General features: G+C 39.3%; 1 protein-coding gene across 4 annotated transcripts in view; it reads right to left on the bottom strand.

Annotated features, from left to right (window-relative positions):
* Window positions 1-24,810, bottom strand: part of LDB3 (LIM domain binding 3) — a 135,046-nt gene that overhangs the window by 39,881 nt on the left and 70,355 nt on the right. For all 4 annotated transcript variants that reach the window (XM_040320520.1, XM_040320521.1, XM_040320522.1 and 1 more), the window contains exons 3-4: window positions 24,529-24,680; window positions 2,589-2,664 (exon numbers count right to left, since the gene is read on the bottom strand). In XM_040320520.1, coding sequence (XP_040176454.1) covers window positions 2,589-2,664; window positions 24,529-24,680 — 228 coding nt within the window. The remainder of the gene's footprint in view (window positions 1-2,588; window positions 2,665-24,528; window positions 24,681-24,810) is intronic.

Raw genomic sequence — 24,810 nt, 5'->3', positions numbered from 1 at the left:
AGAAGGGACCAAAACAAAATATAATAAACAAAATATAATATTTCAAAGATGAACATGCCAAAAAAAATTGTCCATTTATTAATAGCCAGGAAGCAAAGGTGAGTTTGTACTTTGGAGTGCAAACTCAAATAATTTACATATTAGGTGTGACAAACATTTCTCCGTGAATATCCATATCCCACCAAAATGTATTATATTACCTTATAAAAAAGTGTAGAGTGTATTTTGAAATTTTTAATTTTAAATGACCTATTACTATTTTGGAAGGTGAATATAGGATCAACACAATACTAAATCAAGAGTGGCCTAAATAAACTTATATGATTATTGCTTGAACTTTCTTCTCATATAAGGAGAGAAAATAAGGAGAGAAAATCTATCTCAAATACTTGTCATATATGACTGATAGCCATCATTCCATTCTGTCAAGTTCTCGAAATCTCATGCACACTTCTTGTAACCTCTGTGATCCCACTAATCATCAAATGATTTCTATTAAACCTTCCGAACAAGACAGGAGCAACAAACTGAAAGTGATTGTAAAGTCTAGTTTCTTTTCTATAAAAATAATAAACATGTTATACTTACCAGCTCTATGTAAGGGTTTTGCACAGTGCAGTCCAGATCTCTTGTTTGGTCCTTCTTTGGCTCCCCAGGCCCCTCTCTCCTCTCGAGTCACCCCACAGCAAGCAGCTTTCTAAGGGGGCACCCAAGCCGAGTCACAGCTCCCTGTGTCCATTCAGTCACGGAGCCCAGGTTTGGACCCGTCCCACTTTCTACTAATTGGCTAACTGACTTTGACTAAAATCAGCAGGAACCAATGGTGCTGCTGCTGTGTCTCAGCCAATCAGAAGGGAGAGTCCCGAAAGCCTGGACATCGCTGGATAGAGATGGGGCTCAGGTAAGTATTAGGGGGTGCTGGGGCAGCTGCTGCACACAGAAGGCTTTTTATCTTAATGCATAAGATCTAAAAACTTCTGCCCCTACAACCACATTACTCCCCCCCCCCCCCCCACCAATTTCACTTAATATCTTTAATCACAAAATCATGGCTTTATTAGGAGTCGTAGAAATAAAAGACGGTGCTCAATGCACCCCAAAACAGGAAAGAAATTACATCATGATGTCACATTGCATTCTCACATCCTTTCAATATTGCCAATGCGTCCACTCCTTTTTATCACATTTATTACCACTTTATTATTTTCTTTATAAATTACAAGCTTGCCTGTTTTTTTTTATAAGGGTATGGTCCTCATTTAGGCCTCATGGATTCATTGGAGTTGATTTACTAAAACTGGAGAGTCCAAAATCAGCACCTGTGCATTGTGGCCAAACAACTTCTAACTTCAGCTTGTTCAATCAAGCTTTGACATATAAACCTGGAAGCTGATTGGTTTCTATGCAAAGCTGCATCAGATTTTATTATCTCCAGTTTTAATAAATCAACCCTATTGTGTCTAAAAATCCATCCGGCATAGCGGATGCAGATCTCATTTTCTTGGGCTTCAATTCATCTTTTATAATCCCCAAAATAGAAGGTCACTTTACCTCCATGCTTTTCCCACATATGACGTGGAATAGGTTTTTCCATTTTTATTATATCACCTACATGTTCCAATATTCTCTTTCAAAGTTGTTTCATAGTTTTTTCCACATAGAGTAGTTGACAAGGACATTTTGCAGCATAAATGACACCTGTCAAATCGCAAATGTCAGTTTCTTCTATTTTGATGTTTTCCCCATTCTTTGGATTAGTAAAATTCTTATTATTGGGCATACAGTATTGTTACCTGTATACTATATTTGAGATTTAATATCTCTCAGATATGATTTGGGTTAAATGAGAGTTCGTTGACCATGAGTGAAAGCTTTAACTCAATAACAACATTTATCGGTGAGTAGTATATTGGTATATAGTATATAGTAGTGTATTGGCATGCCTTGAAATGTCTACATCTATTGGAGCCCTTCGGGAGAACAGGGAGCCAGATTTGACCATCCCAACTCTAAATTTTCTTTCAAAATGATCACACAAATTTCTTTCTCTCCGATTAGGTTATCTTGTCCTCTAGGACCTCCATTAGGCTCCTATCTTGTATAAAGGCCAATATTTAAAAAACATGCCAAATATGCTGCTTGATTGTACTGAGTAAATTACCTGTTACCCAAATAATTTCCTTGATGGTTCTTCCACTTTATTCATCAACAGATGTTCCTGTTTTCATTTTTTTAATAAGATAATTTAATAGAGTTTGGTGGGACTCTGACGGATATGGACATGCATAGAGGAATATGTGTCACACCTTATATGCAAATTATTTGAGATTTCAACTTTTAACACGTGTATAGAATCAGGCCATCTCTAAAAATGTCTTTCGAACAAATGCAGATGGAGAAATTAGAAATTGCCAGAGTTATCATGAATGCATAACAAGAGAAATTCTTAAGATAATAACCCAAAATATCTATGAAAACAAAAATAGTGTAGTTTACATGGCTTGTATTTTGTTTGAAATGTGTGTTTAAATACAATATGATCAGGACTAAAAGTACATGTCAGAGACAGACTGGGGTAGGACAATTACCTTCTGATGTGGAATCACTGGCATGGGTGAGTCCATTCGTGGTGTGGACATTGAGACTGGTCCTGGACGTTTAGATCTGTATAAAGAAAAACAAAACATCAATAGTTGTCCTCATATGTTTCTATGAAAAGTTTTAATTAGTAACAATATATGTTCATACAGTCAGTTTCCAGTCATGTATTTTAATTGCTCCCTATATGAAAAATGGGTAAAGTTTAAAAACAAAATAATTGTTTTTCACCCTATTTTTTACACGGCAGTCGCTTATATTTCATTGATCCAATCTCCTTTTTTTTAAGCTTATATTATCAATAGAACGTGTGACCTGTATTACTTTAGCTGCTGAAGCAAATGACCTGCTGCAGAAGAGTTCTCAAAGTGACAAACTGGGAAATTTACCAGTAAGAGACACCTAACTTATGAAGATCCCTAGGCCACGTACACACGGTCGGTCAAAACCGGTGGAAACGGACTGAAGGACCGCTTCATCGGTCCAAACCGATGGTGTGTGGGCCCCATCGGTCAGTTATCCTTCGGTCAAAAATTGTAGAACTTGCTTTAAAATTGAACTGATGGACGCCTAACTGATAGGTCAAAACCGACGGTTAGTATGCCAAAGCATCGGTTAAAAGCCTGCGCATGCTCAGAATCAAGTCGACGCATGCTTGGAAGCATTGAACTTCATTTTTCTCAGCACGTCGTTGTGTTTTACGTCACCGCGTTGGACTCAATCGTTTTTTTAACTGATAGTGTGTAGGCGCATCAGACCATCAGTCAGCTTCATCGGTTAACTGATGAGAACGGTCCTTCAGACTGTTCTCATCGGATGGACTGATCGTGTGTACAGGGCTTTAAAGTAGTTTGCTGTCATGTTCTCTTCAGGTTCGCTGTTGGGTTCTGCTCAGGGAAGTCTTTAGGAAGAACTGTAATCATTATCAGCTGTCAAACAACAAATTTTCTGTATATTTCAGCTTTGTCCTGTCTCTGCATTGACCTTCTTATATTATCCCATTCACTTCCCTTATCTTGCACTTCTATACAATAATCCCCACTATTTGTGACTTGTACGTTAACCCCTTTACTTCCTCCTCCCTCTGTGTATGATCTGTACATGTAATTATTCACTATATTATTTCACCATTTCCAAACTCTATTTCTTAACCACTTATACCAGCATGTTTTTTCTTTTCCCCAAAAATGTAGCAAAAATGTAGACCACCTTGGGGTGTACTGTATACTTTCCAAAAAGGTTTTTTTATAACAGACATACGTACCGCTTCCATATTCTCCTGGGAAAGGAGGGCAGGATTTTTTCTAATTTTCTAATTCAGATTCCTATAAGTCCCCCACTCACACACAAGCAAACCCCACATCCCTTTTTGGGGACAGAATTTGTGAAGAGTGTCCTATCCCTTAACATTGGGACAAGGTGCCTTGCAATGGGGGATGCTTGCACATCCCATGTGCAAGGTGCACCCCAATGTTGAAAGGCAAGTGATATAGTTTAGGAAAGGGGCCCGCACACCACTACCACTGACTTTCTGGTCACCCAGGCTGCATGCCTTGATAAGGGTCTGAATCCCATGTTAGGGGAAATCCTGCACTGTTTTTTCCCATTGTTTTCTTTTAACCCCTTTGCAACCGCGATATAGCTGAATTATGGCCACAGCATGGCTGCACTTTGCCAGGAGGCCCTCATATGATGTCCTCCTGTGCTCGCGTTGCCTGCATCAGCAGTGATATGTGATCTCTCTTCCTTTGGATGCAGATGATCACAGGTCGGGGTAAAGAGTCAATCACAGGGGCTCTTCACTAGGTGATCCGCTGTGTCCAATCACAAATGATCATGGATGTAAACAGAATTTACCAATCATTGGCAATCCTCCCCTCATACTGACAGCGCGTGAAGAGACGATAGCCAAAAATCAGCAAATCTTCACAGGGGACATCTGTACTGACAATCAGAACACTGATCATCAGTGTCCTGATGGTCATTGCTGCCCCAACAGTGCTGCCAATCTGTGCCCAAGAGTGCCAACCAGTGCTGCCAATCAGTGCCCATCAGTGCCCATTAGTGATGCATGTCAGTGCCAATCCATGATGCCTATCAGTGCCACCTATCATTGCTGCCTATCAGTGCCCATCAGTGCCACCTATTAGTGCCACCCATCACTGCCCATCAGTGCTGCAATATCAGTGCAGCCTCATCATTGCCTCCTCATCAATGCCCATCAGTGCAGCCTATCAGTGCTCATCGGTGCAGCATATCAGTGAAGGATAAAATACTTATTTGGAAAAAAATTGGACCAGAAGAAAAGTTTCTGTCTTTTTTCGTTTATCAAAAAATAAAAAACCCAGTGGTGATTAAATACAACCAAAAGAAGGCTCTGTCTTGTAAAAAATGATGAAGATTTTGTTTAGTTACAATGTTGCATAATGGCGCAATTGTAATTTAAAGTGCGACAACACTGAAAGCTGAAAATTAGCCTGTCATACTGTCCTGAAACTTCACATGCAACTTTAAGGCATCCCTCAAAAAAGCCCCATGAAAAGACATTGAAAAGGGCCATAAATACAATACAAGCTTCATCTGCCCTAAACGCCAGTGGGCTTTGGCACCGAGTTCAGGATTTGCAGATCTCCGCAAACTGAAACCAATCCAGTTTGATCATTTCTAAATGCCAACAGATAGAGCATTTTAGTGAAAAGCAATACCAGCTCAAAACACAGAGGCATTGAGCGCCATTGAAACATTTTCACTCAGCATGTGTTCTTAAAACATCATGAAATCTTCTTGACACCTGGGCACCCTATTTTGATGTGTGTGTAAATGTTCTTAAGAAACCTTTAAATAGTCCCAAAATAATATATGAGGCATTATATAGGCAAATAAAAATAATCATTTGATTACTATGGATGTAAGTTACAGTCCATGACTGTATCCATTTTTATGCAACCATTGTACATCTCTTGTGTTGTGGTAGACAGTGAACTGTTTAAACCATATGATCATACTCATAAGCATAATCACTGGATCATCTGACTGGTCAGTAGATATGTGCATTCCCGTTCGTACGACTGTTATTTTCGTACGAAAATGTTCATTTTCGTACCCGCAGAATAATGTGTACATACGAAAAAATGTAAGCACCAAAATACGAAAACAACAGGATTACGAATGAGCCGCATAACGAACAACCGCAAATACGAACGAACGATCCGACGAAAATACGACAAAACGAAAACGGCAAAAGAACGAATATGACATCTATAACAAAAGACTTGCATTCTTTATTTTGTTTGAATCCTTGTTCTGTTCGTATTTTGATTTTCAGTCGTATGTTCATATGACATCTAACAAAAGATTTTCATTCTGTATTTTGTTTGAATCCTTTTTCTGTTTGTATGTTCATATGACATCTTATAACAAAAGATTTGTATTCTGAATTCCTTCTTTCTGTTCATAATTTGGTTTCAAAATACAGAATGCAAATCTTTTGTTATAAGATGTCATTTTCGTTTTTTTGAATGGACAGTGAGTGTAGTTAGTTAGTGAAGCAGCTTCTCTTTTGTGCTGTAAAGCCAAATAAACTTTTCTGTGGATTTTCGTCTGAAGGGAGATCAGTTGGCTAGACATTTGAACCTGGAACCCAAAAATGGTTTTCTGATGGAGTTTAAAAACGAACGAACGTTCGGTAAAACGATCATTTTTATGTTTGTTGTTAAAAAAGTCTGACCAAGTGTATGGGGCTTAACAATAGTTAATATGGATGAGCCGCGTGTTGAAAGTGCCGCGAATCCCGCAATATATTTACGAAAGTACAAAATGATGATAATTCACGAAAATTATTGTCTAACAAGTAACGAACATGAATTAAACAGAATAACAAACCATCCCGCATGTACGAAAATAAAACGGTAACCAAAATAAGAAACGATCGGAATACGAAAAAATCGCGTCGTACGAAAAACGAACGGGAACGAACAGGAAAACGGGCGTTTTACGAAAAACGAACGGGAACGAACCTACGGAACGATACGAAACAGAACAAAAAGAAAACGAAAAAAAATTCTGTGCACATGTCTACTGGTCAGCAACCCTGCTTTTCTCTGCAAGAAATTAGGTAAACCTCTGTTTGCCAATCTTCTAAAGTTCTTATTACAAACTCCGGTGAGCAAATCGAGATCATGACTCTTTCTCCCCATCTCTGCATAGCACTGGAGACATCAGATATCTATTTAAACCCACAAGGCCTGAAAGAGTTTAGTACACATGTAGCATGGAACAAAAGAAGGACATGAGAGAGAATACATTTACAGAAATTCTTAATATGTAATATATATTTTGTTGGTTTACATAAAAACTGAGGCTGCGTACACACGATCAGTCCATGCGATGAGAACCGATGAAGCTGACTGATGGTCTGATGGACCTACACACCATCGGTTAATTAACCGATCGTGTCAGAACGCCGTGACGTACAACACAACGACGTGCTGAAAAAAACGAAGTTCAATGCTTCCAAGCATGCGTCGACTTGATTCTGAGCATGTGCGGGTATGCTTTTGCATACTAACGATCAGTTTTGACCCATCGGTTAGGAGTCCACCGGTCAAATTTTAAAGCAAGTTCTAATTTTTTTGACCGAAGGATAACTGACCGATGGGGCGCACACGCGATCGGTTTGGACCGATGAAAACGGACCTTCAGTCTGTTTTCATCGGTTTTGACCGATCGTGTGTATGCGGCCTGAAACATGAGCTTGGCAACTGTGAGGGCAAAATAAAGGAACAGATTCAAAGCAGCAAAGATTTAATTAGATATTTATCATTATTTGCAATTTCATAGATTAGACCAGCTGGATCAAGTCACTGGTTTAAAAAATGAAAGGTAGAAGCACAGAAAAATCTATATATTTTTTTCAAAGCATACTTGCAGTGATTTTTGTTTCCATAAACAATGTTTTAGTAATCTGCAATGTATTTTTGAACTTTCTTACCTACTACACTAGTCTATTTCCTAGCATACTGCCCAAAGATAGGAGGCTGTCATGCCGTAGCTTTCTCTTCTTTAATATAGAAAGAAATTCTGAGATGGTCAAGTCATTGCCGGATTACCTGTAATCTGTGTTGAAATAGCTATTTAACCCGAGCAATTTTAAACACAATAACACAGGCCTACTGGAAGCACTGAATGACCATGTATTTTATTGTGAAGTAAATGACATCTGAACTATGGATTTTTTTCTGTCATAATGCGCAAGTGACTGGTAGAGAATAATACCTTTGTATCATACAATTTAGTAAAGTCAAATCTCTCCCGTATAAATTTTGTCTACTAGAAGGCCATGAGTGAAGTCAATATGATGTTTGCAACAGGCTCTATTTATCGTTTCTCATCTATGTTTTATTCTGGCACGTGTAAATACAATCAATGGAACGTATTTCTATTGAAAGTTAGGGGACTTCAAATTTTCAGTTTCCTAACCCAATCTACTCTGGCTGCTAGCAAACTAAGGCTGTCAATAAAAGAATTTATGATGAAATTGGTTGTATTTAACAAGTTTAAAAAAAAACTAATATTTGAAGTAATCCAAAGAAACCAATAAGAAATACATTTTACTGGTTTAAGTACACTGAAAGTTATTATCCAATTGCTTTGAGTTAAAGAACCTTATAGATTACTGGAATGTATGATCCACCATAGTGTAAAGTCAAGTGTGCCTTCCTCTCTTTGTGTGCTGATACTGCAATAATGTATCATTCATTGGTTTATGTAAGCACATCTGCAATGTACACATTCCTGTAGACTAACCTAATGAGTGCAAGATTAAAGTGATTGTAAATTCTCTCTTTTAAAAAAAATGGTAAGCATGTTATACTTACCTCCTCTGTGCAGTTGATTTTGCACAGAGCAGCCGGGATCCTCCTATTCTTGGCTCCCACTTAGCTGCTCCCCTGGCCCCTCCCTCCTATCAAGTGGCCCCCAAAGTCATCAGCTTCCTATGGGGGCACTGGAGCCAAGACACAGCTCCGTGTCCATTGACATACGGAGCCCTGACCCGGCCTCGCCTCCTCTCTCCCCTGATTGGCTGACTGACTCTGATTGACAGCTGTTGGAGCCTATGGCACTGCTGCTGTGTCTCAGCCAATTAGGAGGAGTGCCCCGGATGACTCAGACATTCTGGACAGAGATGGGGCTCACGTAAATAATTAGGGGGTGCAGTGGTGGCTGCCACACACAAATGTTTTTTTTTTTTTTATCTTAATGCAAAGAATGTCTAACCTAATTTAAACCTGTGTTTGCCTAACACTGAAAGCTGAAAATTGGCCTGTCATACTGTCCTGAAACTTCACATGCAACTTTAAGGCATCCCTCAAAAAAGCCCCATGAAACGACATTGAAAAGTGCCATAAATACAATACAAGCTTCATCTGCCCTAAACGCCAGTGGGCTTTGGCACCGAGTTCAGGATTTGCAGATCTCCGCAAACTGAAACCAATCCAGTTTGATCATTTCTAAATGCCAACAGATAGAGCATTTTAGTGAAAAGCAATACCAGCTCAAAACACAGAGGCATTGAGCGCCATTGAAACATTTTCACTCAGCATGTGTTCTTAAAACATCATGAAATCTTCTTGACACCTGGGCACCCTATTTTGATGTGTGTGTAAATGTTCTTAAGAAACCTTTAAATAGTCCCAAAATAATATATGAGGCATTATATAGGCAAATAAAAATAATCATTTGATTACTATGGATGTAAGTTACAGTCCATGACTGTATCCATTTTTATGCAACCATTGTACATCTCTTGTGTTGTGGTAGACAGTGAACTGTTTAAACCATATGATCATACTCATAAGCATAATCACTGGATCATCTGACTGGTCAGCAGATATGTGCATTCCCGTTCGTACGACTGTTATTTTCGTACGAAAATGTTCATTTTCGTACCCGCAGAATAATGTGTACATACGAAAAAATGTAAGCACCAAAATACGAAAACAACAGGATTACGAATGAGCCGCATAACGAACAACCGCAAATACGAACGAACGATCCGACGAAAATACGACAAAACGAAAACGGCAAAAGAACGAATATGACATCTATAACAAAAGACTTGCATTCTTTATTTTGTTTGAATCCTTGTTCTGTTCGTATTTTGATTTTCAGTCGTATGTTCATATGACATCTAACAAAAGATTTTCATTCTGTATTTTGTTTGAATCCTTTTTCTGTTTGTATGTTCATATGACATCTTATAACAAAAGATTTGTATTCTGAATTCCTTCTTTCTGTTCATAATTTGGTTTCAAAATACAGAATGCAAATCTTTTGTTATAAGATGTCATTTTCGTTTTTTTGAATGGACAGTGAGTGTAGTTAGTTAGTGAAGCAGCTTCTCTTTTGTGCTGTAAAGCCAAATAAACTTTTCTGTGGATTTTCGTCTGAAGGGAGATCAGTTGGCTAGACATTTGAACCTGGAACCCAAAAATGGTTTTCTGATGGAGTTTAAAAACGAACGAACGTTCGGTAAAACGATCATTTTTATGTTTGTTGTTAAAAAAGTCTGACCAAGTGTATGGGGCTTAACAATAGTTAATATGGATGAGCCGCGTGTTGAAAGTGCCGCGAATCCCGCAATATATTTACGAAAGTACAAAATGATGATAATTCACGAAAATTATTGTCTAACAAGTAACGAACATGAATTAAACAGAATAACAAACCATCCCGCATGTACGAAAATAAAACGGTAACCAAAATAAGAAACGATCGGAATACGAAAAAATCGCGTCGTACGAAAAACGAACGGGAACGAACAGGAAAACGGGCGTTTTACGAAAAACGAACGGGAACGAACCTACGGAACGATACGAAACAGAACAAAAAGAAAACGAAAAAAAATTCTGTGCACATGTCTACTGGTCAGCAACCCTGCTTTTCTCTGCAAGAAATTAGGTAAACCTCTGTTTGCCAATCTTCTAAAGTTCTTATTACAAACTCCGGTGAGCAAATCGAGATCATGACTCTTTCTCCCCATCTCTGCATAGCACTGGAGACATCAGATATCTATTTAAACCCACAAGGCCTGAAAGAGTTTAGTACACATGTAGCATGGAACAAAAGAAGGACATGAGAGAGAATACATTTACAGAAATTCTTAATATGTAATATATATTTTGTTGGTTTACATAAAAACTGAGGCTGCGTACACACGATCAGTCCATGCGATGAGAACCGATGAAGCTGACTGATGGTCTGATGGACCTACACACCATCGGTTAATTAACCGATCGTGTCAGAACGCCGTGACGTACAACACAACGACGTGCTGAAAAAAACGAAGTTCAATGCTTCCAAGCATGCGTCGACTTGATTCTGAGCATGTGCGGGTATGCTTTTGCATACTAACGATCAGTTTTGACCCATCGGTTAGGAGTCCACCGGTCAAATTTTAAAGCAAGTTCTAATTTTTTTGACCGAAGGATAACTGACCGATGGGGCCCACACGCGATCGGTTTGGACCGATGAAAACGGACCTTCAGTCTGTTTTCATCGGTTTTGACCGATCGTGTGTATGCGGCCTGAAACATGAGCTTGGCAACTGTGAGGGCAAAATAAAGGAACAGATTCAAAGCAGCAAAGATTTAATTAGATATTTATCATTATTTGCAATTTCATAGATTAGACCAGCTGGATCAAGTCACTGGTTTAAAAAATGAAAGGTAGAAGCACAGAAAAATCTATATATTTTTTTCAAAGCATACTTGCAGTGATTTTTGTTTCCATAAACAATGTTTTAGTAATCTGCAATGTATTTTTGAACTTTCTTACCTACTACACTAGTCTATTTCCTAGCATACTGCCCAAAGATAGGAGGCTGTCATGCCGTAGCTTTCTCTTCTTTAATATAGAAAGAAATTCTGAGATGGTCAAGTCATTGCCGGATTACCTGTAATCTGTGTTGAAATAGCTATTTAACCCGAGCAATTTTAAACACAATAACACAGGCCTACTGGAAGCACTGAATGACCATGTATTTTATTGTGAAGTAAATGACATCTGAACTATGGATTTTTTTCTGTCATAATGCGCAAGTGACTGGTAGAGAATAATACCTTTGTATCATACAATTTAGTAAAGTCAAATCTCTCCCGTATAAATTTTGTCTACTAGAAGGCCATGAGTGAAGTCAATATGATGTTTGCAACAGGCTCTATTTATCGTTTCTCATCTATGTTTTATTCTGGCACGTGTAAATACAATCAATGGAACGTATTTCTATTGAAAGTTAGGGGACTTCAAATTTTCAGTTTCCTAACCCAATCTACTCTGGCTGCTAGCAAACTAAGGCTGTCAATAAAAGAATTTATGATGAAATTGGTTGTATTTAACAAGTTTAAAAAAAAACTAATATTTGAAGTAATCCAAAGAAACCAATAAGAAATACATTTTACTGGTTTAAGTACACTGAAAGTTATTATCCAATTGCTTTGAGTTAAAGAACCTTATAGATTACTGGAATGTATGATCCACCATAGTGTAAAGTCAAGTGTGCCTTCCTCTCTTTGTGTGCTGATACTGCAATAATGTATCATTCATTGGTTTATGTAAGCACATCTGCAATGTACACATTCCTGTAGACTAACCTAATGAGTGCAAGATTAAAGTGATTGTAAATTCTCTCTTTTAAAAAAAATGGTAAGCATGTTATACTTACCTCCTCTGTGCAGTTGATTTTGCACAGAGCAGCCGGGATCCTCCTATTCTTGGCTCCCACTTAGCTGCTCCCCTGGCCCCTCCCTCCTATCAAGTGGCCCCCAAAGTCATCAGCTTCCTATGGGGGCACTGGAGCCAAGACACAGCTCCGTGTCCATTGACATACGGAGCCCTGACCCGGCCTCGCCTCCTCTCTCCCCTGATTGGCTGACTGACTCTGATTGACAGCTGTTGGAGCCTATGGCACTGCTGCTGTGTCTCAGCCAATTAGGAGGAGTGCCCCGGACGACTCAGACATTCTGGACAGAGATGGGGCTCACGTAAATAATTAGGGGGTGCTGTGGTGGCTGCCACACACAAATGTTTTTTTTTTTTTATCTTAATGCAAAGAATGTCTAACCTAATTTAAACCTGTGTTTGCCTATAAAGGTTTGTTTCAATGCCAGTTTCTGCACCGCTTATACTAGCCTTCCTTTTGCATGTCTTTGTTCACCCGGGTAAATGAAGGGATATAGTGAAGCATGGGTGTGCACAGACATGCATGCAGATATGCATGTACTGTATATATACTGACAGTGTCAGTAGGGCAGTGGATGGTGTCATTAGGGCAGTGGGTGGTGTCATTAGGGCAGTGGACAGTGTCAGTAGTTTTTATTTTTATTATTATTTTTTTTTTTAATTTAGGAGCCCCTTTAGGGGGCTTTGGTGAAATATTAGTGGTCTAAACAGGGGGAATATGTGCCACATAGGATGAATAGGGTGTGTCCAGGCACAACTGGCACACCCAGTGCACACATCTATGTAGTGCAATGCCATTCTTATAAAGAGCTTATTCATTCCAATGGGCAGGGGCAATGTAGAAGTGCTGTATACAACGCTCCTATACTGCTGCAAAAATTCTGCTTTCAGGACTTTTTTTCCTGTCCCCCAAGCACTCGGCTTTCACACTGGGGAGGTATGAGAGGCAGCTTTCAGGCAATTTACAGCCGCTATTTTTAGCATTAAAGCGCCTGAAAACTGCCTCAGTGAGAAAGGGGTCTGAGACGTGATTTCCTATTGGGAGTATCTTACCAAAAATGAAATTTTTGTTGCAGGGAATGCCAAAAATCTGACTTGTATCTTAGTGTAGACTAGTGGGAAAATCAATGAGACAATCACAGAAGCAGGAAATTATGTTTCTGGGTGGGCATTCTGTGCACAGAAGAACTCCAGGTAGCCATATTACCATATTGCTGATTTACTAAAGACAAAAGTTTACATTGCAAGGGAATTTTTCTAAGAGCTTAGGGAATGTGGTAAAATTTCACTTTGCAAACAATACAAATCATGTGCAAGAAAAATACACATGCACATGATTGGATGATGGAAATCAGCAGAGCTTCACCCCATTCACTAAGCCCTGCAGCATATTTTACTTAAAATTAGCTCCAGTGTGTCAATATAACTGTTAGACAACAAGAATTTTGCAGGAGATCATATTGATTGCACTATGCTATCAGATAGGGGCTTGTTTGCCCCCTCATAATAGCAATAAAGTTAAGTAGAAATAAAGGATTAACGTTTAAAGGGGTTGTAAAGGTTTAATTTTTTTAAATAACAAACATACCATACTTACCTCCACTGTGTAGTTCCTGCCCCCGATCCTCATCTCCTGGGGTCCCTCGGCAGCTGTCTCCTCCCCACAAGAGCTAACCCCCCTCTGGGAAACGCTCTCCCAAGGGGGTTAGCTTGCGGGCATGCTCCCGTGTGATACATTCAGCGGCCATAGCCGCTGAGTGTATCACTCGGCCCCACCCCCCGGAATGCCGAATCATTTATTTGATTGACAGCAGCAGGAGCCAATGGCTGCGCTGCTATAAATCATCCAATGAAGAGCCCACAAGAGCTGGGGGAAAGCAACGTGGGATCGAGGCGACGGAGATTCGGAGCTAAGGTAAGTAAAACGGGGGCTCGGGGGCGGAAAGTGCAAGGTGTTTTTCACCTTAATTCCTAGGATACATTAAGGTGAAAAAACAAGAAGCTATACAACCCCTTTAAAAAAATAAAGTGTAATAAAATAAATAGAATTAAAAAAACACCCCTACCCCTAACATACATATACATACAATGCAAACTCATGCTTCAGGTGCACACATGTACGAAAATGATTGCACCGTACATATTGGACATCACCACACACATCATAGTGAGAACTATAATTCTAGGGCCATTATTCTCTGTTAATTTTAAACTGATTGCCTATAAAAGCTTTTAAAGCATCGCCTATGGACAATTTGGGTACTGTCGAATTAATCTGAGTGTATTTATTACTGAAAATATAGATTTGATAAACAAAAGAACAAATATGGATGGGGCCATGTATTGTAAAATCTTGGATGAGAACCTTCTTCCCTCAACCAGAACACTGAAGATGGGTCATGGATGGGCCTTTCAGCATGACAATGACCCAAAACATACCACCAAGGCAACAAAAGAGTGGCTCAAGAATAAGCATATTAAGGTCATGGAGTGGCCTAGCCAGTCTCCAGATCTATATCCTTTAGAAAATGCATGGAGGGAGCTGAAACTTCGAGTTGCCAAGCGACAGCCAAGAAACCTTAAGGATCTTAAACCTTAAGATCTGTAAAGAAGAGTGGACCAAAATCTCTCCTGAGATGCATGAAAACCTGGTCACCAACTACAAGAAACATCTTTCCTCTGTGCTTGTCAACAAGGGTTTCTCCTTGTTCACATGTTTTGCTCGGGGATCAAATACTTATTTTACTCATTGAACTGCAACTCAATTTATAACATTTGTATCTTGTGTATTTTAGGGGATTTTTGGTTGATATTCTGTCTCTATCATTTAGCATACACCTATGATAAAAAATATAGACCTTTAATTTCTTTGTAAGCGGGCAAACTTACAAAATCTGCAGGGGGTCAAAAAACATTTTTTTCCCACTGTAGAAAGAAATTCTGAGAAGGCCAAGTCATTGCCAATTACCTGTAATCTGGGTTGAAATAACCATTTAACCCAAGCAATTCTAAACACAATAACACAGGCCTACTGGAAGCACTGAATGACCACAGTCTTTTATTGTAAAGAAAATTACATCTGAACTATGGATTTTTTTCTGCCATAATGTGCAGTGACTGGTAGAGAATAATACCTTTGTATTGTACAATTTAAAAAAGTCTAATCTCCCCCATAAAACTTTTGTCTACTAGAAGGCCATTGCGTTAAGTCAATACAATGTTTGCAACAGGCTCTTTTCATTGTTTCTCATCTATATTTTTTCCGGGCACTTGTAAATCCAATCAGTGGAACGTATTTCTATTAAAGGTTAGGGAGCTTCATATTTTCAGTTACCTAACCCAATCTACTTTAGTTGGCAGCAAACGAAGGCTGACAATGAAAAAAGTTATTATTATTATTATACAGGCTTTGCGCAGTGCTTTACAACATGAGGGCAGACAGTACAGTTACAATACAATTGAATACAGGAGGAATCAGAGGGCTCTGCTAGTTTTAAATTGGTTGTATTCAAATCTAAGAAATAATCCAAAGAAACCATTTAGAAATTAGTTTTACTGGTTTAACCACTTCAGCCCCGGAAGAATTTATTCCCTTCCTGACCAGAGAACTTATTGCGATTCGACACTGCGTCACTTTAACTGACAATTGCATGGTCGTGCGACGTTGCACACAAACAAAATTGGCATCCTTTTTTTCCCACAAATATAGCTTTTTTTTGGTGGTATTTGATCACCTCTGCGGTTTTTATCTTTTGCGCTATTAACAAAAATTGCGTAAATTTAAAAAAAAAGCAATATTTTTTACTTTTTGCTATAATAAAAATCCCCCAAAAATATATAAAAAAATGAATTTCTTTCTCGGTTTATGCCAATATGTATTCTTCTACATATTTTTGGTAAAAAAAATGCAATAAGCGTATATTGATTGGTTTGCGGAAAAGTTATAGTGTCTACAAAATAGGGGATAGTTTTATGGCATTTTTATTATAATTTTTTTCTTAGTAATGGCGGTGATCTGCGATTTTTATCGTGACTGCGACATTATGGCGGACATATCGGACACTTTTGACACTATTTTGGGACCATTGTAATTTATACAGTGATCAGTGCTATAAAAATGCATAATTACTGTAAATGACACTGGCAAGGAAGAGGTTAAACACTAGGGGGCGATTAAAGGGTTAAGTGTGTCCTAGGGATTGATTCTAACTGTGGGGGGATAAGCTCATTACAGCATGACAGAGATCACTGCTCCTAATGACTGGGAGCAGATCTCTGTCATGTTGCTAGGCAGAACAGGGAAGTACTTCGCATCTCCACGTCCTACCGCTCCGTGACACGATCACGGACACCCGGCAGACATCGAGTCCTCAGGACCCACTGGCACGATTTAATGGCGAGGTACAGGTACGTTGCTTTGCCCAGCCGTGCCATTCTGCCGATGCATATTGTCGTGCTGCGGTCGGCAAGCATTTCAGTACACTGCTGAAAGTTATTATCAAATTGCTTTGGGTTAAAGCACCACCTTAGATCACTGAAATGTATTATCCACCATAGTGTAAAGTCAAGTGTGCCTTCCTCTCCTTAGGTGATGATAACGCAGTAATGTATCATTCATTGGTTTGTACATCTGCAATGTACACAGTCCTGCAGACTGACATCATGAGTTGAAGATTAAGGAGTAAGTCAGGTTTTGTCTAACCTAAAGTACAGTTGCAATAAAAAGTATGTGAACCCTTTTGGAATGATATGGATTTCTGCACAAATTGGTCATACAATGTGATCTGATCTTCATCTAAGTCACAACAATAGACAATCACAGACTGCTTAACCACTTAAGGACCGGACCAATATGCTGCTAAATGACCCAAGGGGTTTTTACAATTCGGCACTGCGTCGCTTTAACAGACAATTGCGCGGTCGTGCGACGTGGCTCCCAAACAAAATTTGCGTCCTTTTCTTCCCACAAATAGAGCTTTCTTGTGATGGTATTTGATCGCCTCTGCGATTTTTATTTTTTGCGCTATATACAAAAATAGAGCGACATTTTTGAAAAAAAAACTATATTTTTTACTTTTTGTTATAAGAAAAATCAAATAAACTAAATTTTAGTCAAACATTTAGGCCAAAATTTATTCAGCCACATGTCTTTAGTAAAAAAAAAATCGCAATAAAAAAAAAAATAGCTACCGAGCGGGAACAGTGACACTAATATAGCGATCAGAAAAATGAAAAAAGTTATTATTATTATTATACAGGCTTTGCGCAGTGCTTTACAACATGAGGGCAGACAGTACAGTTACAATACAATTGAATACAGGAGGAATCAGAGGGCTCTGCTAGTTTTAAATTGGTTGTATTCAAATCTAAGAAATAATCCAAAGAAACCATTTAGAAATTAGTTTTACTGGTTTAACCACTTCAGCCCCGGAAGAATTTATTCCCTTCCTGACCAGAGAACTTATTGCGATTCGACACTGCGTCACTTTAACTGACAATTGCATGGTCGTGCGACGTTGCACACAAACAAAATTGGCATCCTTTTTTTCCCACAAATATAGCTTTTTTTTGGTGGTATTTGATCACCTCTGCGGTTTTTATCTTTTGCGCTATTAACAAAAATTGCGTAAATTTAAAAAAAAAGCAATATTTTTTACTTTTTGCTATAATAAAAATCCCCCAAAAATATATAAAAAAATGAATTTCTTTCTCGGTTTATGCCAATATGTATTCTTCTACATATTTTTGGTAAAAAAAATGCAATAAGCGTATATTGATTGGTTTGCGGAAAAGTTATAGTGTCTACAAAATAGGGGATAGTTTTATGGCATTTTTATTATAATTTTTTTCTTAGTAATGGCGGTGATCTGCGATTTTTATCGTGACTGCGACATTATGGCGGACATATCGGACACTTTTGACACTATTTTGGGACCATTGTAATTTATACAGTGATCAGTGCTATAAAAATGCATAATTACTGTAAATGACACTGGCAAGGAAGAGGTTAAACACTAGGGGGCGATTAAAGGGTTAAGTGTGTCCTAGGGATTGATTCTAACTGTGGGGGGATAAGCTCATTACAGCATGACAGAGATCACTGCTCCTAATGACTGGGAGCAGATCTCTGTCATGTTGCTAGGCAGAACAGGGAAGTACTTCGCATCTCCACGTCCTACCGCTCCGTGACACGATCACGGACACCCGGCAGACATCGAGTCCTCAGGACCCACTGGCACGATTTAATGGCGAGGTACAGGTACGTTGCTTTGCCCAGCCGTGCCATTCTGCCGATGCATATTGTCGTGCTGCGGTCGGCAAGCATTTCAGTACACTGCTGAAAGTTATTATCAAATTGCTTTGGGTTAAAGCACCACCTTAGATCACTGAAATGTATTATCCACCATAGTGTAAAGTCAAGTGTGCCTTCCTCTCCTTAGGTGATGATAACGCAGTAATGTATCATTCATTGGTTTGTACATCTGCAATGTACACAGTCCTGCAGACTGACATCATGAGTTGAAGATTAAGGAGTAAGTCAGGTTTTGTCTAACCTAAAGTACAGTTGCAATAAAAAGTATGTGAACCCTTTTGGAATGATATGGATTTCTGCACAAATTGGTCATACAATGTGATCTGATCTTCATCTAAGTCACAACAATAGACAATCACAGACTGCTTAACCACTTAAGGACCGGACCAATATGCTGCTAAATGACCCAAGGGGTTTTTACAATTCGGCACTGCGTCGCTTTAACAGACAATTGCGCGGTCGTGCGACGTGGCTCCCAAACAAAATTTGTGTCCTTTTCTTCCCACAAATAGAGCTTTCTTGTGATGGTATTTGATCGCCTCTGCGATTTTTATTTTTTGCGCTATATACAAAAATAGAGCGACATTTTTGAAAAAAAAACTATATTTTTTACTTTTTGTTATAAGAAAAATCAAATAAACTAAATTTTAGTCAAACATTTAGGCCAAAATTTATTCAGCCACATGTCTTTAGTAAAAAAAAAATCGCAATAAAAAAAAAAATAGCTACCGAGCGGGAACAGTGACACTAATATAGCGATCAGAAAAATGATCGCTTAGTGACACTGGCAATAGGGAGTGAAAGGGTTAACTAAGGCAGTGATCAAGGGGTTAAAACTTTATTAGGGGTGTACGGGGGCTACCCTGAACCTAACACTAACTGCCTGTCACACTGCCTGTCACACTGACACTAAATGCAGTGATCAGTACATATATGATCACTGCATTCAGTGACACTGTGACAGGGGGGTGGATCACAAGGGGTTAATGTGCCTGTGTGTCCTGGTGTCAGTGTAGTGTTGTGCAGACTCACTGTGTGATGTGATCTCTCCTCAGCAGCGGTTGAAAATACAGCCGAGAGGAGAGATCACATCACTTCCCTCTTCCTGTGTTTACACAGGCAGAGGAAGTGACACACGGGGGAGTGCGCGGATTGGCTGAGAGCGTTCCGGAGGGGGTGGACAAAAACAAACAGCCGCCCCCTCATCCCGGATCGCTCGGACAGCCACGGGAACCGCCGCATGTACCGGGGGGTTTCTGATCGGACCCCCGACCCACGTCTAGGCAGGGACGTACAGGTACGCCAATGTGCCTATACGTGCCATTCTGCCGACGTAAATGTACATGCGGCGGTCCGGAAGTGGTTAAACTAATAACACACAAAAAAAATTAAATGTTACCATGTTTTTATTGAACACACCGTGTAAACATTCACAGTGCAGGTGGAAAAAGTATATGAACCCCTAGACTAATGACATCTGCAAGAGCTAATTGGACTTCTGTTGGCTGACACCTCACTCCAATCAATGAGATGAGATGGGAGGTGTTGGTTACAGCTGCTCTGCCCTATAAAAAACATACATCAGTTCTGGGTTTGCTTTTCACAAGAAGCATTGCCTGATGTGAATGATGCCTTGCACAAAAGAGCTCTCAGAAGACCTACTATTAAGAATTGTTGACTTGCATAAAGCTGGAAAGGGTTATAAAAGTATCTCCAAAAGCCTGTTCCCTGTTCTGCCTAGTGACATGACAGGGATGTACTGCTCCCTGTCATCGGGAGCAGTGATCATTGTCATGTCAGTGGTAGCCCATCCCCCCACAGTTAGAATCACTAGGACACACTTAACCCATTGATCACCCATTAAGCCCTGTACACACGGTTGGATATCTGATGAAATCTAATCCGATGGATTTTTTTGTCAGATATCCGATGAAGCTGACTTTCATCAGTCTTGCCTACACACCATTAGTCAAAAATCGACCGTGTCCAACGCGGTGACCTAAAACACTACGACGTGCTGAGAAAAATTAAGTTCAATGCTTCCGAGTCGACTTGATTCTAAGCATGCATGGATTTTGACCGATGGACTTCCACACAGACAAACGTTTTTTTTCTATTGTTTTTTTATCCATAGGAACATTTTAAAATATGTTCTATTTTCTTTTTTACTGATGGAAAACAAACCGATGGGGCCCACACACGATCGGTTTGTCAGATGAAAACGGTCCATCGGTCCGTTTTCATCAGACAAACCGATCGTGTGTACAGGGCTTTAGTGTTTAACCCCTTCCCTGCCATTTATACAGTAATCAGTGGCTATTTATAGCACTGATCGCTGTATAAATGTCAATGGTGCCAAAATAGTGTCAAAAGTGTCCAATGTGTCCGCCATAATGTCGCAGTCCCGATAAAAATTGCGGATTGCCGCCATTACTAAGAAAAATGCCATAAATCTATCCCCTATTTTGTTAACGCAATAACTTTTGCGGAAACCAATTAATATACGCTTATTGCGTATATTGAAGAATACATATCGGCCTAAACTGATATATTTTGGGGGATATTTATTATAGCAAAAAGTAAAAAACATAGCTTTATGTTCAAAATGTTCGCTCTTTTTTTGTTCATAGCGCAAAAAATAAAAACCGCAGAGGTAATCAAATACAACCAAAATAAAGCTCTATTTATGGGGGGGGAAAAAAGCTAATTATGTTTGGATACAACGTTGCACAACCAGGCAATTGTCAGCTAAAGCGACGCAGAGCTGAATCGCAAAAATTATGTTTTTTTTTCTGCTTCAATACATTTTATTACGTTTTTGCACGACAATGATTAAAAGAGAAGTTCATCTTTTAGGAAAACATAATACATGCACATATTTTTGAAGAAAATGTGCCCTGTGAGCACGACACGAGCTAGAACATGGCACAAGTTACACCCTAAATACAGGTGTAACATGTAACATCTTCCAAAGGTGAACTTAGGCTTTAATCATGAGGACAGTAAGAGGCATGGCATTCGCCAAAAATATGACCATAAACCAGAAGCTTTATCAGCCAAAGTAACACTATATCCACATCAGTCTGATCATTAATATACAGTAAGTGGTACATTAATTGGGTGACCCAACTGCCAGGCTGTTGTAATCTTCGAATGATTTTTTCTAACGAATACATACTGTAACTGGATTTAATTATGGCATAATTTATATTTTCCTGGAATTCAGTTTTTATAAAGCTCCTTTTGAAGTGCCAAGACAAGAATGTTATTCCTTTTCTAGCTATAGTACTCACAATGCTTTCATACAGGGTTTGAACTATCATCAGTTTAGCAATTCATACAATGAATTGAAACACTTTTCAAATTGGATGTAATTTAGCTTGTCTTTTATCGTGTATTCAATTTCTGAGCTATCTTTTGGAACTGAAATTGACTAAGAGAAGAAAAGCTCTCTCTTCTTTCTATACATCAATGTTACTTCAATGAACAGAAAGAATGAACTTCACTACTCTGTCTGCTTTCAGCAAAATAGCTCTTAAGTGATCTTGCATCAATCACTGAAGCATTTCTGTAATTTATTATCTACTGATGTATTGATCTTTTTCTGTCTTTTGTTGGCTGCCATTTTTTTATGTAGATGAAGCTTCATTGTTATTTGAGTAAACCTAGTCCTAGGCAAATCAAACTCTGCATATGATAAAAAAAAGAAGCAGGGTTTTTACTTTAATGAAAATGGCATATCAGTTGACCAGTTTTCTTGTGTAGTATTACACCCTAGAGGGCCGCTGGATTTTTAGGTATCCCTATTCCTACGCAACACACATTTTCCATCTTTTCGCACAGAATCAGTAACCAGTTGATGAGCTTGCTTTTGTTGTTTTATTGAGAGAAAACAACTTGGATGGGGATGAGGGGGTCATTGGATGCCCAACTTGACTTGGTAGAGCAACTTGAGGACAAACTTCCTTCACTATGTACAAGAAAATGCAGATCCTGGATTGTATTTATCTCTGAGGCCGCGTACACACGGTCGATCCATCGATGAGAATGGTCCGATCGCTTTCATCGGTTCACCGCTGAAGCAGACTGATGGTGTGATGTGCATACACACCATCAGTTCAAAAACCGATCGGGTCAGAACGCGGTGACGTAAAACACACGACGTGCTGAAAAAAATGAAGTTCAATGCTTCCAGTTTTCAACGGTTTGGACCGGTCGTGTGTACACGGCCTTATGGATAAGTAGCAAGATTTTCTCTTTTCAGGAGCTTTATGTCCCCTGGGTGAATAGCAAAGTCACAAAACTTACAGAAGCTCTATGTCCCCTTGGTAAAACCAGCAAAGTATCAAATGTATGCATGCGCACTGTTGCTCCTTGGTAGAAATAGCAAAAAGTACCGAACTGTATGCAGGAGCACTATGCCCCCTTAGGAGAACCTCGCTATATGTAGGAACACTGTTTCGCATTAGTAGAACCTCACAAAGTCCTAACTTTTGCAGAAAATACCAGCCCACTTGGCTGCCTTGAAAAGTGTCCAAGAGCAAGGGATTTATGTTTACAAGAGAACACAAAGAACAGGCGCCACTTAGTTTAAACTGTATCACTTTAATATTATAAAAGCATCAAACCACTCACTTCGTAGTTACTGTATAGAGGTATATGAATGTCCACTCAGCGATCAATCTCCGCCAGTATGGATGGTCCCTTTGGCTGTAAGCAATCAGCCTGTGTGAGTCAGGGCCGGTTTGTTGTCCAGGTTGGATGCATCTTTTTCAGAGTTCAGCTTCGACTCCCTCTGTAAGGCTGCCCAGTTCCAAAAGACTGTCATCTCACATAGAGCTTTGTTTAGCTCAAAGGACTTTTTGGAGACATCTGTTTGATTCTTTTTATATCTTAGTATGCACCAATATTGTATCTTATTTTTAAGGAATTTATGTTTAGCTGTGACACCGTCCCTATAAAAGCATGTTGGATATTGCATCAGACAGCCTTCTCCCTTGTAGGCCCTTGGGGTGTAGAGGTACTAACACTGTCCTTTGAATCCTAATGCTTTGGATAAGACTGCTATTCAGACTTCCTGCTGGACAGATCTTCCCATGCTGGACAGGGTGTCTCCTGGATGAAACTGAAGGGTGGTTAAGGTCCCTCTCTTCAGATTTCTCTTCTTCCTTCCTCATCTCCAGCCTGGAGGCAGAGCTTTCATCCAACAGGAAGGCTATACTGAAGTTGATCAGTAGATCGACTTCTGTTCAACTTCAGTGGCCCCACATGGTTCAAAACTCAGTCCATGCTAAACCAGCTGAATTTCGATCCATTTATGGCCACCTTTAGTGTGGAAATAAATAGATTTTCTCTCTATCAGCTAAGGGGCTGAACGAGAGAAATTCAAGTCATCTATTGCAGCCTTAACATATATAGACAGTCTGAAGCTGGCCAAAATTAGGCTGGTCCAGAAGGGAATGGCCAAATTTGATGAGTATGTGGGCTTCCCTACTCCTCAGAAGTTGATTGCCTAATTGACCTCTGTTAAAGGGACATGTTGGGAAATTGAGCTGCAACTGCTAATGAGTGTATTCTCACAGTGGCGTGTACCCCAGTCAGAATATAATATCCCAATGGGGGGTTCCTTCATCCACCTCGTTCGTGTGGATGGGGGAACCGCTGTGTATTTTTTGTTCAGCCCACTGGCTGAACAAAAAAAAAATCTAACTGTGAATGGACAGACTAACACAAATAGCCCTTAAGATTGACATCTCTTTACTAAATGGGTTATTGGTGTTATGGCTACCCAATTCTACTATTCATGCAAATGCATTGGATACAACAAATTTACATACATTTATACATTGTTTACATCTATCACTTCAAGAGAAGCTTACTTTTGTAAGGTGAGACCCAGGTTGTAGCTGGCTGACTTGATCTTGTTCTGGGCCTCTAAATGAGTCATGCCATCTGTGTTTACTCCATCGATGGCCACCACCAAATCTCCCTGATTTACATTGGATTGTGCTGCTTTACTGCCAGGTGTTACCTTGAAATAAATAAAAAAATAAAAAGAGCAGATGAGAAATATGAACAACAAGCTTACACAATGTGAAAACATTCAATATGCACTCAATAGCATTTCTCTGGAATTTATTATCGGCTTTATGTCAGTCTTG

The sequence above is a fragment of the Rana temporaria genome, chromosome 8 (assembly GCF_905171775.1).
Source record: "Rana temporaria chromosome 8, aRanTem1.1, whole genome shotgun sequence".
In the NCBI taxonomy this organism is placed as follows: Eukaryota; Metazoa; Chordata; class Amphibia; order Anura; family Ranidae; genus Rana; species Rana temporaria.
This window is presented reverse-complemented; position numbering and strand designations above follow the sequence as displayed.